Source organism: Dasypus novemcinctus, chromosome 11 (genome assembly GCF_030445035.2).
Source record: "Dasypus novemcinctus isolate mDasNov1 chromosome 11, mDasNov1.1.hap2, whole genome shotgun sequence".
NCBI classification, from domain to species: domain Eukaryota; kingdom Metazoa; phylum Chordata; class Mammalia; order Cingulata; family Dasypodidae; genus Dasypus; species Dasypus novemcinctus.
This window is the reverse complement of record NC_080683.1, coordinates 8470342-8484823: the sequence shown is the minus strand read 5'-3', so window position 1 is coordinate 8484823 and position 14482 is coordinate 8470342. Positions and strand designations below refer to the sequence as shown.

The following is a 14482-nucleotide window of genomic DNA, read 5'->3' as shown; positions in this document are numbered from 1 at the left end:
GAGGGAAGGTCATTAACAATAAATAGGAAAATAATCTCAGTCAGATTCAAAGTTCTGGTGTGTAAAATCTCCGAGGTTCCTTTTTTTGTTACAGGCTATCCACCTTTCTGTTCTGAGACCCCTCAAGAGACATATAAGAAGGTGATGAACTGGAAAGAAACTTTGACTTTTCCTCCAGAAGTTCCCATCTCTGAGAAAGCCAAGGATCTAATTTTGAGGTATTAGTCAGAGAGTACCCTTTTTGACATGAATGGGTCTTTATTTATTTTTAACTTTATTATCTCCTGGGTTTGCCCATTCCTTTCTTTTCTGAAGAGATTGCTTGAGGTGTGCTGAAAGACCTCTGTCTTTTCCAGATTCTGCTGTGAATGGGAACATAGAATTGGAGCCCCTGGTATTGAGGAAATCAAATGTAATTCTTTTTTTGAAGGTGTTGACTGGGAACATATCAGGTATATTCATATGAATGCTTTCAGGATTATTTCAGAAAGTCTGTAGTTTGCTAAATACAGTTATTGGCAAACTGAGTAAGGGAAGAGTTTCTTAGAAATTCAGGGTCTTCCCTGCTTTTCATTCATGGTCAGGATCGGGAGTCGGGCTTCCTTGTCAGCCATGCGCCATGGGATCTTTTGGAGCCAGCAGTTACTTACAAAGAGAAGTGGACTTTGTGTTCCTTGGTGAGGGAACATCTAAGAGCATTGCCCTTGCTTCTACATGGAACTCAGTTCCTCCCTGGCATTGGGGGACAACAGCAAGACTGTCCCTCACTGGGAGACAGAGCAGGGAGAAGGGAAGCAGAAGGGGTAGGTTGGGGGAGGATGTGCAGCAGGAGTAGAAGGGCGAATGCAGAGGTACCTGGGGAGGGCAGTAGAGTGTTGCCAATAGCGATGGACTCCTGGACCCCTTGCTGTGGCCCCAGACCTTCCCCTTCAGCATTCGATGATTGCTGAACAGAAGACAAAGAAGTTGTCATCTATTGCATAGCCATGATCTGATTTACATCCTTGTGATTTTTACCTTTGCCTCCTTATTACTGCTTTTTATTTGAAGAAGGGCAGAGCCACAGAGCCACAGATGAGGGAACACTTTAAGATCCAGTTTCCCTTTTTAGCAGGCTGCAGGCAGTCAGGGAATGTAATGATTTTGGATTTCAGTTTCTCTTTATTATCCCTGTGTTTCTTCCTCGTTGTGAATAACTGAGCTATTTATATCTTTTTATTGTAAGTTTGTTTTTTGGGAGAGGGGAGGCTGTGTACCTGGGCCAGGAATTGAATTCAGGACCTTGTATGTGGGAAGCTAGCCACATCAGCTCCCTGGAGTTGGTTCTTTTGTCTGTTTACTTGTTTGTTTTTTTGTTTTTAGGAAGTACCAAGAACTGAACCCAGCACCTCCCATGTGGGAAGCAGGCACTCAACTGCTTGAGCCACATCCACTCCCCTATTATAAGTTATTCTGATTGAGTAGTCATTTGTCTTGGCTTGTCAGCATTTACACCTTTTTAGAGAAAAGAAATATTATCTACCAGTGAAATAGTCTTCCCTGTGTCAGACTAGGGATCATTTTGGAAATAGACTTGATTAGTATAACCTTGTGATTATAAACCATAGTAATTTTTGGCATGTCTGTTCTTGGCAGAGAGAGACCTGCTGCAATATCTATTGAAATCAAAAGCATTGATGATACCTCAAACTTCGATGAGTTTCCAGAATCTGATATTCTTAAGCCAACAGGTAATACCACCACCATCTCCTGCTGCCTTATGAGCACATTATTTCCCTCCAGTTTTGGAGATGTTTACAAATCAGGGTAGAGAACATGGAGAGGAACTTCAGTTCTTCATGTAAGTATTTTTCCAGTGCTAATATTGGGTAGTGGTGAGACCTTGTTGAAAGGAAAATAAAAAGCCCATATTTAGACTGCTCAGCTGTGTGGGTAAGTCACAACGATCTTCTCTTTTGCCGTTATTTGTTAAATTAAAGGTTAACTTAAAATGACAGAAATAGCAAAATAAAGCTTAAAATATTTTTGAAGAAATATGAACTTCAAAGAACAGAGGCAGACAAATGTAGAAATTCTGACAGAGTGAAAAATTAGCTTTTCAAATAGAAACTGTGCTGTCTTCTTCAGAATGTCATGTTTTCAGCACTAAGTAGTCCATTGGGGTAAGACAGTGAATCAACTCTCACGTCTGTTTCTTTCCCAGTGGCCACAAGTAATCACCCTGAGACTGACTACAAGAACAAAGATTGGGTCTTCATCAATTACACGTACAAGCGCTTTGAGGGCCTGACTGCGCGAGGGGCAATACCTTCCTACATGAAAGCTGCAAAATAGTACTCTTGTCGTGGAATCCTGAATCGAGCAGAGTTCTTTATACATCACATATTCTTTCAAAAGAGCTTCCAAGACATTTTTTGATACCCACAATGTCATATAAAGTCTCCTGAAATGTGATAGTAAATGAATTCTTTTCCATGATGCATCTGAAAACTTACAGAACAAAGACAGCTATTTCTACTGCATCAGCCAAAAACAGCTGTTCTGCTCTTTAGACGCATCGTGAGCCAATTTGATAGGTATTTTTAAAAACTTGACTTTTCCTAAGTTCATCCGAACGAAGGGGGAAAAAACCAGCCATCATCAACATTATTGAGACTGTAACATACACTCATCAAGTATCAGCTAATTCCTGCGGTTTTGTGACATGTTATCTGCCAAGCCCACGAAGTATTTCTTTTTTCTTTACAGCTAAAAAGGTCTCATAGTACTAAGGAAACAAAGCAATGAGGAGAGCCTCAGCGGCCAGCTCTGCGGCTGAAGGACTGGACCCGGCCTTCCTGAGGAGGTGGTGGCGGTGCTTCTCCCATACCTCGGCGCCTGGCAATGGCTCCTTACAGCCTCCATTCCCGGTGCACTTTATTTATGGTACTAGGATAAAGATCCTCAACCCACTGATTGATCCTCCTCTCCCTTTCACAATACTCATGCTGCTCTTCTGAGTGTTGATGGGGGTGGGAGGATGGGGTTGAGGATACCATCTTGATCCATTGCTGCTCTAGAGGGCCTGGAAGCCCATTGGGCATTGCCAAGGAGTCCTGGATCATGTGGAAAACCCTAGCTTTCTTTTCATGGCTGTATCAAAAAACCCCGAAGGCAAATACTGCCACAGACCAGCAACACTCGCAAATGCTGCCAACAGGAACTCGGTTCATTCCTGGGAACTCATCAAGGAGAGCCCCCGCGAGGCAGGAGGCCTGCAACACTCTTGGCTAAGGTGCTGCTCCTGCTCCCGCAAACTCTCCAAAAGCTTCTTGGAAGTGAAGGAACCAATCCAATAGAAAGTGCCGAGCCAGCCTGCAAGCCCTTGGAAAGTTCACTCAAGCCTCTGTACAACTGTGTTTGGTCTCTTTTGGTATTTCTCCTTCCCAACTTAAACCATTTTGCCTTGGAATCATGATTGAAAATGTTTTCCTTTGCAGATGCCTTCCTGGGGGAGAACTCCTTCCCTACTCTGAGGGGTCCCCTGCGGCTTGGGCCGACTGAGCCTTTCTGCTGTGGTGTTCTCTCATGAGAGACCCTCTAAACTTTAGCACAAAGTGCCTTCTCGTTCACAGCTGCCACCACCTCTAGAGAAATTTTGCTGCATCAGAAAAATGTGGAGGCTCCATATTAATGCATTATTACTTTTTTGTGTTTTGATAACTCTTAAAGCATCATTTGCACCTGTGTGGTAACTTTGCCTGTTGGAAAGTCATGGCCAAGCTACAACTGGGAGACTGCTTTCTGCCAGTCTTTAGGTTAGGATCAGCTTTGAAAGTGCGTCCTAACATAGCCATTCAGAAAAGCAAAATGGATATCAGAGTTACGGTAGTCTGTCAAACTGCTTTGGGTTTTAATGTCTTTGGGGAAGAAATGAGAATGCTAGGAAAATCTCAACTCTGGGTAAAGGTAATGTGTTTGCCCTTTAATCTTTCACTCATAGCTTATTAGTGAAAAGGAAGTAAATGGGATTGTTTTGTGTCACTGTTAGTCTTTTTGTTTTACCAAATAGTTGGGGTCTTCATCACCATGTTTTGCAAGAGGGTGTGATGAGCCCAGGTAGAGAGAAGTGATGGGAGTGCGTGGCGGTGCTTGTGTGCTGGGGACTGCAGGGGGTGATTTGTTTTAGGGGAAAATGCCCACGTTTTAACTTTTCAACTTCTCAATAAACTGTGAAAACAGCAGTTGAAATCTGTAGTGTGTTTTAAGGCGTGTTCTGCTGGTAATCTAAAGTGGCAGAGTGCTAGTGTCCTTTGACTCCTTCGTCTGCACTCCGTCAGACCACTGCATCACCATCTTTATGCAGAGTTCTTCTTTTCTGTCTCAGGGAAGTGGGGGCTGACTTTTCTAGTCCCCAAAAGCAAGTCTTCTGGACTATCCTCTGTTGGCGCCCACACGTGTTCTTTCCACCCGGCTTTTACCTCTTCCCTCCCTAGTGCTAAGGACAAGGGGAGACCTGCTGACAAAAGTGCTGTCAACTGGTGGGCCCTCTGTCCTGCTGTTTACAGCCTAGCCCCATTGTTTTTTTCAGGTGGAGTCAATCAGGAGTAACAAAAGCTCACTGGATAGGACTTCTCAGTCCACCCCGAACAGGGCTCTGTCTCTGAGGTGTGTAATGGAGGAGTCTCACCTCTTTAGTCCTTTTCTGGGTAGAAAAAGGAGCCTCAGAAAGGGGCCAGAAGGGAGGGTCAAAGAGCACAGCAAAGGAGCTGCCAGTGGAGGGAAGACACTAAATGCAGCCAGAATGGGCAGTGTCTTTACAAGGCTCACGAGTTCCAAGAAGCATGTTGGGGAACCTTTACTTGGTCACGGTTGGTCCTGTTCACAGATAACTGTTTGCTACTTTGGTGGAGGAATTAGAATTTGCATAGTAGGTAGGGCTCCTCTACCATCGACTGTGTATGCTTTTTCTGTACATTTCCTTGGAAAGCACATTTCCCGAGTCACCCATTCCTGTTTGTTCTTCCTGGTCCTCTGTGTGTAATTCAAATGGTGTTGTTTTTTTTTTTTTTAAAGATTTATTTATTTATTTAATTCCCCCCCTCCCCTGGTTGTCTGTTCTTGGTGTCTATTTGCTGCGTCTTGTTTCTTTGTCCGCTTCTGTTGTCGTCAGCGGCACGGGAAGTGTGGGCGGCGCCATTCCTTGGCAGGCTGCACTTTCTTTTCACGCTGGGCGGCTTTTCCTCACCGGCGCACTCCTTGCGCGTGGGGCTCCCCTACGCAGGGGACACCCTTGCGTGGCACGGCACTCCTTGCGTGCATCAGCGCTGCGCATGGCCAGCTCCACACGGGTCAAGGAGGCCCGGGGTTTGAACCGTGGACCTCCCATGTGGTAGACGGACGCCCTAACCACTAGGCCAAAGTCCGTTTCCCTCAAATGGTGTTCTTAACTGAACACAAAAGCATTAATGAAATGGTACTTTCATTTCTTATGTGGGATGCATTTCCCTGAAATGATTGCTCAAAGCCAATACTGACTTCAAAATAGCCTCCGTGATACTTTTTCACTTGTATTTTCAGAGGAAAACCTCTTGCCCAAATAACATTTAAGCGTCCATGATGTGCAGACCTCAGTAGGCTCAAGAACAGGCACTCTGGGAATGTAATAGGGAGCCCACTGCGGTTCTGACCTGCAGTTTGGAGAGAATACCTGTCCACTAAGTGGCTTAACAGAAGCTTCCTGGAGATGTTTTTATTTAAGTTGCAGTGGTTTGGCAGAGGGCAAGAAATGAGTAGGTAGTCAAGGATTCTGAAGGTTGGTAGGTTTGGTCTTGCGCTATAGATAAAGGCCTAAAGATGAGAATAAGTGTTACTTTGTGGAGAGTGGAATACAGGACACTCTGCAGTCACTTTTGTTGCTTCATTTCCCTCTCCCACTTCGACCCACTTGTCTGGTTTCTGTCCCATGTGTGAAATGTGAGCTTTATCCCATGTAAAAGACATCCTAGTATTCATTTTTATAATCATTCCTCTGGTCACCAGTGTCCTGCCATATTAATTGGGTTCTCTTTAGTCCTCATCCTATTTGATCAATCTGCTGCACTTAACACTTTTTTTTCACTCCCCCCCCCCAACTTCCTTCCTAGTAGTTCCTCTGCCCACCACTTAAATGCTGGTGCTCCTCAGAGCTGGTAGGCCCATCTCTTTTCACGCATGTGCTCTCTTGGTGCTCTCTCCCATACTCAAGTCTACCCAGCTGTCCAATACAGTGCCTTCTTACATGGCTCCCCGTCGGCACACACACAGTTGAACTCCAGGGCATAGCCATCCATGCTACTGTGCCTTCAGCATTCCTTGCTAAGTTCAGTGTAGTGGTCTCTTAGCTGACCTTACCTCTGGTCCTCTTCCTTCCAAGCCTGCCTCCTTCCTGTTGCCAAAGGGATTCTTTGAACTCTCAAATCTGATGATGTATAAAACCTTTTAGGGTTCCCAATAGCTTATATAAGTCCAAACATCTTTGTGCTACAAAAGCCCTTCTTTACGCTGGCCTTTTGGTCAGGCTGCAGCCATCACCCTAGCCCCTTCCCTGATGACAGTAAACAATTATCTCCCCTTCGTCTCTTTGCTCAGAATTGTGTGCCTGGAGTATCTACTCCCCTCATATCCATGGACCCCAAATACCTAGTGTTTGTCCTTAACAATTTGGTTCCTGTGTAACTTTAGTGAACTCTACTCCTTACAGTCAACTGGCCACTCCATTCTTTTGGGCTTCCTGAGTGACCTGGATAGAGTATAGGTCTGTCTTTAAGTGATTATAAAAGCCCCTTTAGAATTATGTCCTAGTCAGTGTATCCCTGTGGCCAAGAAATATGTGGCACAAAATACTTTTCTTTTTAAAGTTAAATGAAAGCAGGAGATCCAAGTTACAGGGTTTTGAAAACAGGGTTGAGAAATGAGTTGAAGGAATAGTTGCTGGAGGCCTGGAGGCTATAGTTAAAGCATATGGATTTGACAAGGGAAACCACAGTAAATTTGTGGGCAGGAGAATGATGCTGAAGAGAACTCAAATGGAAGATTCTTTTAACTGAACAGACTAGGAAGAAAATGGAGACAAGATTAGCTAGGTAGGGAAGTGGACTTGGCTCAATGGATAGAGCATCCACCTACCACATGGGAGGTCCGCGGTTCAAACCCCGGGCCTCCTTGACCCGTGTGGAGCTGGCCCATGCGCAGTGCTGATGTGCACAAGGAGTGCCCTGCCACGCAGGGGTGTCCCCGCGTAGGGGAGCCTCACGTGCAAGGAGTGCGCCCCATAAGGAGAGCCGCCCATCCCGAAACAAAGTGCAGCCTGCCCAGGAATGGCGTCACACACATGGAGAGCTGACACAACAAGATGACGCAACAAAAGAGACACACAGATTCTTGGTGCTTCTATTCTTGTCAGCGGACACAGAAGAACACACAGTGAATGGACAGAGAGGCAGACAATTGGGGGGGAAGGGGAGAGAAATTAAAAAAAAAAAAAAAGATTAGCTAAGTAGAAATAGTGAAGAAATAGAATTGAAAGGTCCAGGGGGAAATGGCAGGAGGCTAAGGGTAACCTTTGGAGTGAAGGCAGCCAAGTGCTAAAAACTAATGACCCTGGAAAAATGGCAGTGAAGTCAGCACAGGTGGCAGGGAGGAGAATCTAAGCATTGGAATTAGGCGGCCTGGATTCATAAGTGGCTGCACCATCATCTGGTGTCTTCAGAGCACTTATCCCCTATACTGTCAGTCTGCTAGGGAGGTGCAGACGATGGGGCACCCCTTGAAGTAGTAAGACCAATAAACTTCCAGGCTAAGTGAACCGAGGAAACTCAGGAGACACTCAGAGCGGGGGCAGAACAGACCAACGGATGAGCAAGAGGCTCTTTAGCAGTGTTTCCAAAGTACTTTCCTGGATCTGCCTTGTGTTTTTTTTTTTGTTTTTTTTGAGGTACTGGGAGTGGGGATGGAACCCAGTACCTCATACATGGTAAGCCAGGGCTCAACCTCTGAGCCATATCGGCTCCCAAGCTGGTTTTCCTGTTTGTTTTCAGGAGGCACCGGACACCAAACCTGGGACCTCCCATGTAGGAAGCAGACACTCAACCGCTTGAGCCACATCTCCTCTCCCTTCCTCTTTTTCCTGCCATTGTTCCTTACTTGCTAACAAAAGTTTGTGAGTCCCCTTCTCTAATTTACATTTGTCTATGTGGGGTCTTCCTTAGTTGCTTTGATAGACCAAGAGTCTTGAGTGCAAGTTAACCAGGAACACTAAGGGATTGGGAGCCTGAGTTAGAAGGAAACAGCAGGGCAGGAAAAGCACATGCAGGCTCAAGGCAACCCCGTGTCCCCTTCAGAGAAGGAAGAGGCTCTGTTCTGCATGGTCTGGATGATGCCACGTCTTTAAGTCCCTTTTAACTTCTTGATTTTCTGCTAAAAAACAATACAGACACACAAAAGAAAAGTATTTTATTTTTATAGAAAAAGCATCCCAAATATAGGATTTTGTAAACACTAGTAGGTGAACAAGTACAATTTTAAAAGTAAATACAAAGTAAAAGCATAAAAACCTACAAGCATTTTTTCCTTTAAGAAAAATAGAATGTCTTCTACAGAGGCTGTTGCACCCAGAGTACAGAAACGGCTCCAACCCCAGGAAGCCATCCAGTTTGCTTTCTGAGTGCAGGCCCCACTATCCGCATTTTAACAATTTCAAGATGATGGCAAGCAATGGCACTGAATAAATTACTAGATTCTTAACTTTCTATTGACACTTGATAGAAAAAAAAATTCCTTATCAAACTTTATGACAGAGCTTGAGTTTAAGCCTATGCACTGAATATTTGTTTTACTTAAAGATCCTTTGGAATACTATTTGCAAGTTCATCCTTCTTTCCTGGGTTTATTACACAATATCTTCATAGACTGTATACATTAGATATCATTCTGTTCTTTTGGAATTTAAATAATAGTGACCATCACATACTGGGTAGTAGATTCAGCTACTTTCTGTCTTCCTTACCCTTTTTGCTATCACATTCATTCAATACCTTTCTTCAACCTTAGAGAAACCATAACATAATGACCTAACCTAACAGTTTTTAACACTGTCTCTTTGACTCCTCCCCAGCTCCTCAAAGGCAAGTACTTCCAAAACAACCATATGTGATGTGATGCAGACACAAACTCAGATTCTAAACCTCAAATCAGATTCATCTTGGCTTCCTGAGATGCCTCTGAGTAAAACCATTTTCTTTTAAAAATGTCTCTGTATAAACAGCCTGGCTTACTATTTTAGGCACTTAAAAAATTTTAACACCAAACCTGATTTCCACCTTTTTTATAAGAGAAAAACATTTACCTTTTGCTGGGCTGGCCACTAAATGACTCTGAAAGGGATGAAGACAGCCCACCTGTGGTCCACGTGAGGCCTGAGAGGCCCTGCTGTTGCCAGACGTCCTGACCCAGCAACAGAGCGGTTATGGCTGAGTGGACTCCTCCAGGTCAGAGGGGAACGCGCAGAAGGAGCCTTTCTCTTCACCAGAAGGAGCCTGTGGCCCCAGCTGCTCCCTCAGTCACCATCACCCAGTGACGCTGGAAATGGGTTCTCACCGCCGATTTCCACCTCACTTAAACACCATGGATTTGGGGCCAAGAGCATGTTAACTCAAAATGGAGAAAAGCAAGAGCTAGCTCATTAAAGCCTTTGAAAATTGTTTACAGAGAAATGTGAATTACATAACATACTTTCCTACCTGGCTTTTTGCTAAGCAAGGGCTAATTAGTTTTAGAGTGTTAGTTTGGAGTGTTCACACTTACTGTCAACAATATATAAGTGGTATGCTGAGGGGAAGTTACACATGCTTATCAAAAAAACTCATGAAGGTCATAGAATATACAAACATTAATTTCCCTTGTAATGACTTGGAAGTCAACTGAGAAGCTTCAGGAAGCACCATTAAACAATCATCCAGGTTGGTAAACTGCTAGTGGGTATGCATGTGGGGCTGGTAGGTCAAGGCTAAAGCTGACCTCAATTAAGAGCCAATTAGTTTCACTTAAAGAATAACTACCCTTGGCTACAAGTTACACACCTTTAACCCTGGCCATCAGCCTGGCACATGGTTGCCAGAGGTTACCAGGACTGGTGTAGGATGGCTCATTCAACCCCTCACAACTCCATCACCTTCTGAAGGAATAGAGCACTTACTTCTGTAATGCACAGAGATCACACTTAAGGAAAACTTGTTCTTCAAACCTAGAAAGAGTATCTTTCAACACCTATGTGACTTTACTTGTGGAGGATTGCGACTAGGGCAGGCAAATAAAAAGGAATCAAGTAGTTTGCCTTGGACTATCTTTGTACATGGTGGATGAACAAATGCCTTGGATCGGTGAGTGCAAGGCCAACTTCTAACAGAACGGGAGAAAACCCTAAAACACTTCTGTCTCTAGACTCTGAATTGGTTCCCAGACAACGAAGGCATTCACCAGTCATGACCTAGGGTGCTGTATTTTGAGCCAGCTGGTTAACAGCCATGGAGGGATCTGAGGAAAATGTTTCAGTCCTGTCAGGGCTGGAGAGAGTGATCTGGTTGTTGTATACCATGCATCATTAACACACAGCTGACAGAGCAAATAAAAAACTAGGCCTAGTTTCCCCTTCCTTTGGGGACAACACTGATACTGTTTTCTTACCCAGTGTGTGACAGGCTATTTCAAAAATGGAAATGTATTCGTATTGAAAAACACTCCATGGTATGAAAGAATATACAAAGAAAAACACTACTACATGGGGACAGCCTGTGCAGGTGACATTTCCCCAAGAGCTTCACACCGAAGGCCCCTTCCCTGGTCTTTCCTGAGAAACAGCATTTTTGAGACGTTTCCCCTTTGGGTGCCTCCAGTGTACCTCAGGGCTCTCGGCCACACACGGCGCTGTGCTGGCCCAGGGGTCAGGACCCTCGGCTTCACGCCCGGCTCCGAGCCAGGGTCGTCCAGGAGGACCGACGCCAGGAGGTGCTATTCGAGTTGTGAGTTTCGTTACAGATGAGTAATGAATTTGCTTGGCTCAAAAACCTCGACACTAACAAGGGTTCATAAACATGGTCACGCCATTACCCTTCCTGCCAAAGAAGGCGCGTAGTTTGGGATTGTTCACTGCATTAATGAAAAAAACAACTTAAGCTCTTAAGAAAAATTACTTTTTAGACACTGTGAAACGGGAGTAGCATCCTTAACCTCTAACCATTGCCTGCTTTTAGGAGGTTGAGGTTGTCTCCTTTTAAGTTTGGTCCCTTTGCTACTAAGCAATTTCCCTGGTATAAAAACAAGAACTGAGTGTGAACAGATGAAGATCATTTTGCTGAATATGAGGCAACAGGAGTCTTGACTTCCTTTCTTGCTTTTGCAGTTATATAAAAGACTCAGTGACCAGCCCCAGACCCCAAATTTTCAAGTTTCCAGGGCTGCTGCAAATCTGGTAGCTTAAATACCAGTGCTTCTTCATCCGTTGCTGGAAGCATGAACTTACTAAAAAGGATTCGTGGTAATTATGGGAGAAGGGGAAAGGATGGAGAAGAAGCAGTCCCCTATAGAGGGTGAGACAAACCACAAGGAGGATGGGGAGGACTGGGTATGGACATTCTGGAGAGAGAAAAGCTTCCAGAAGGGGTGAACCCTATTTAGCCCTAATCCTGCAAGTCATTAGAAGCCATCTGAGAAAGTGGAGCATTTAGCCGGTCAAGTTCATCCACTTGGGGTGGGTGATGCATTAGTATCTCCTGGTCCTCCAAGACATCCTCTCCAGTGGCTACTAGATTAGTCAGGGATTTGCTTCGAACACACTGGAAATCTACATGGCGACTCTTCCCTTCTTCCTTTTCCCATGACATCTGGATAAAGGGACGCTGCACATAATTATAGATTACTTCAGACCGGCCACCAGGTCTTCTCTTAATCTTTTCTTTACAGGTAGGATAACCTGAAAGAGAAGAAGGCCCATCCCCATGACGGTGGCCAATTGTTCACTATGACATCCAGACTTTCTCCTTTGCTTCCTAACCACATCAATTTCCTCCCAAATCCAAAGACTATGTATGCATGAAAACTATTTGCCTAGCCCCTGACTCATGTCCTCACAGCCCCAACCACAACCACCCATATGGCTGCTTTTCTTCTCCTGGGGTTAATAGGTCCTGTCCCTAAAAGGGGCTAATCCAAGGGAAGTAAAAAAGAATTCTATCCTTTCTAACAGAAGGAGCAGAGAAGCAGCCTTTTATTAGATTCAGGAGCCTTTAGTTATCAGCAGCAATACCATGGGACAAAAATCATGCCATGGCATGGCTAACAGATCTTGTCCTCTTAACTCTGTTCCCTACAGGGCACACTGTATGAGGGAGAATTAAGGAAATGTAGACTATTTAGCCTAAAGAAAAGGGATGCTGCCTACAACAGCTGAAAGGCTGTAACATGGAAAAGGGAGATAAAGTTATTCAGAGGCTACAACTAGAAAGAAGGCAGAAGAGGGAGATAGTTACCTATTAGACATATGGAAGAATATTCTAACGATAGATCCCTATCATCCCATCCCTGGGTTTTCCCAAGAGATAAGTAGAGGACACACTGGAAAGATGTCAAATGGATTATCTCAGAGTCACTTCCAACTTTCAATTTCAACCTAGGTCAGATACAGTGAGATTTTATGTTATCTATTTATCTTAAAAAGAAAAAAAAAAAGATACAGTGAGGGTCTTCTGAGTTTTGTGGGTGAGAGCGAGGAAGCAAGAGTAGCGACAAGAGTCAAAGACCCACGGGGGGGGGGGGGGGGGGGACTAAGATGGCTTCGGCATCCTCCAAGGATCATCTCCAAGACCTTTCCATGGGGCTCAGACCACAGGCTGGGAGCTCAAGACCATTTAAAGGACTTTGTAAATATCTTTGACATTTCTCAAAGAAAATGTTTGGAATATATATGTATGATTGGAATAATGTTATATTTTCAGCCCCCAAAATATAATTTTCAGAAGAGTTCTTCCATATCCCAAAAACATCCTTACCAAGATTGCTGGTGAATGGGCCTCTTGCATGGTGAACCCATAAGCCCTGCGACACTGACATACCAGTGTTCTTTGCCCTCACTGCTCTCTATTCTAAGGGAGTAAACTGGAACCTATTCTCGTGACTGTTTTTAAAGCATTTTTAAACTGGGAATAAAATGGAAAGGAAATGTGAGAGCAAACAAAGACAAAAATAGGAATACTTCAAGCCTGAGTAGGAAAATAGTTTTATGGGTGCCTACTTTCTAGGTCCCCTGAAACATGAATTTAGAGGATATAATCCGTGGCTTTAGGAGCCAACCTACTTCATAAGCATGCAACCTGAATATTCACTGGGATTTTTACCTTCAATTCCAATGCGAATGTTTTTCAGGCCCCGTTCCTTTAACACTGTTTTTGCGACATCCCGATTCTCAATGTATTTGAAGAATCTGTAGAGTTTGGAGCTATAAAGAACTGGGGGAAAAGAAAATCTGCCATTAGTCATGGAGCAAAGACCTCTATAATAGGAAGAAGATGATCTAAAAAAACAGATAATGAAAGGTATACCTGACCCCTGATGCCAAAAAACCTGGATGGATCAAAGATGGAATATTAACTAACTAAATAAACCATTAGAATATATATTAAAAAAAAAATCAGAGGAAAACTTTAGTTTCAGGGTGAGGAAAGTTTTTCTACATCTGATGCAAAACCTAGGAGCCATAAAGGAAAAATGGATGCACCCAACTACATAAAAATACAACATCCCTGCACAGCCAAAACCAACGTTAGCAAAGCTAAAAAGAAAAATAGCCTATTGGAAAAATATTGTCAACTCATACTACAAAAGGCTAATTTCCTTAATATATTTATATAGAGAGAGCTGCCATAAATAGAGCTTTCACAAATCAATAAGTAAAAGAAAAGACAATAATCCAATTTTGTAATGGGCAAAAAATCATGAATACAGTTAACAGAAAAGGAAGTTAAAATGGCTTTTAAAAACTAAAAAGAGATCCAGCCTCACTCAAATGAGAAATGCAAATTCAAGCTCCATGAGATGTTATTTTTTCTACCTGCTGGCAAAGTAAAAAGTTTAATAAAACAGTGTTGGTGAGGGTGTGAGAAAAAAACCTATCATATTGTTTGCGAGTTTAAACTAGTACATTTATGTATTATATATAATTTGGCAAACATCTATCAAGATTATGAGAGCACAAAGCTTTTGACAAAGCACAGAAATTCCCTTTCTAGGAATATTACTCTATAGAGATACACAAGTGTGAAAATATTATATAAAAGGTTAGTCACTGCAGCATCGTTTAAAATGGCAATGTCCATGAGCCGGGGGCATGGTTAAATTATGTGGCACATTCATGCGGCAGTGGAATCCATGCGGCCATAATAAAGAACATGGAACCTTTTTAGGCAACAGATAT

At 43.5% G+C, this 14482-nt stretch overlaps 2 protein-coding genes across 5 annotated transcripts in view; one reads left to right on the top strand and one right to left on the bottom strand.

Moving 5' to 3' along the window:
- The window catches only part of STK38 (serine/threonine kinase 38), a 69609-nt gene extending 65386 nt beyond the window's left edge, over positions 1-4223 (top strand). For all 4 annotated transcript variants that reach the window (XM_023586549.3, XM_071218433.1, XM_004450388.5 and 1 more), the window contains 4 exons: positions 95-218; positions 357-452; positions 1636-1730; positions 2204-4223. In XM_023586549.3, coding sequence (XP_023442317.1) covers positions 95-218; positions 357-452; positions 1636-1730; positions 2204-2334 — 446 coding nt within the window. In that variant the 3' untranslated portion in view covers positions 2335-4223. The remainder of the gene's footprint in view (positions 1-94; positions 219-356; positions 453-1635; positions 1731-2203) is intronic.
- Positions 4224-8455: 4232 nt separating this feature from the next.
- The window catches only part of KCTD20 (potassium channel tetramerization domain containing 20), a 43328-nt gene continuing 37301 nt past the window's right edge, over positions 8456-14482 (bottom strand). The window contains exons 7-8 of the mRNA XM_058306649.2: positions 13407-13517; positions 8456-11986 (exon numbers count right to left, since the gene is read on the bottom strand). Of these exons, the coding sequence (XP_058162632.1) occupies positions 11694-11986; positions 13407-13517 (404 nt within the window). The 3' untranslated portion in view covers positions 8456-11693. The remainder of the gene's footprint in view (positions 11987-13406; positions 13518-14482) is intronic.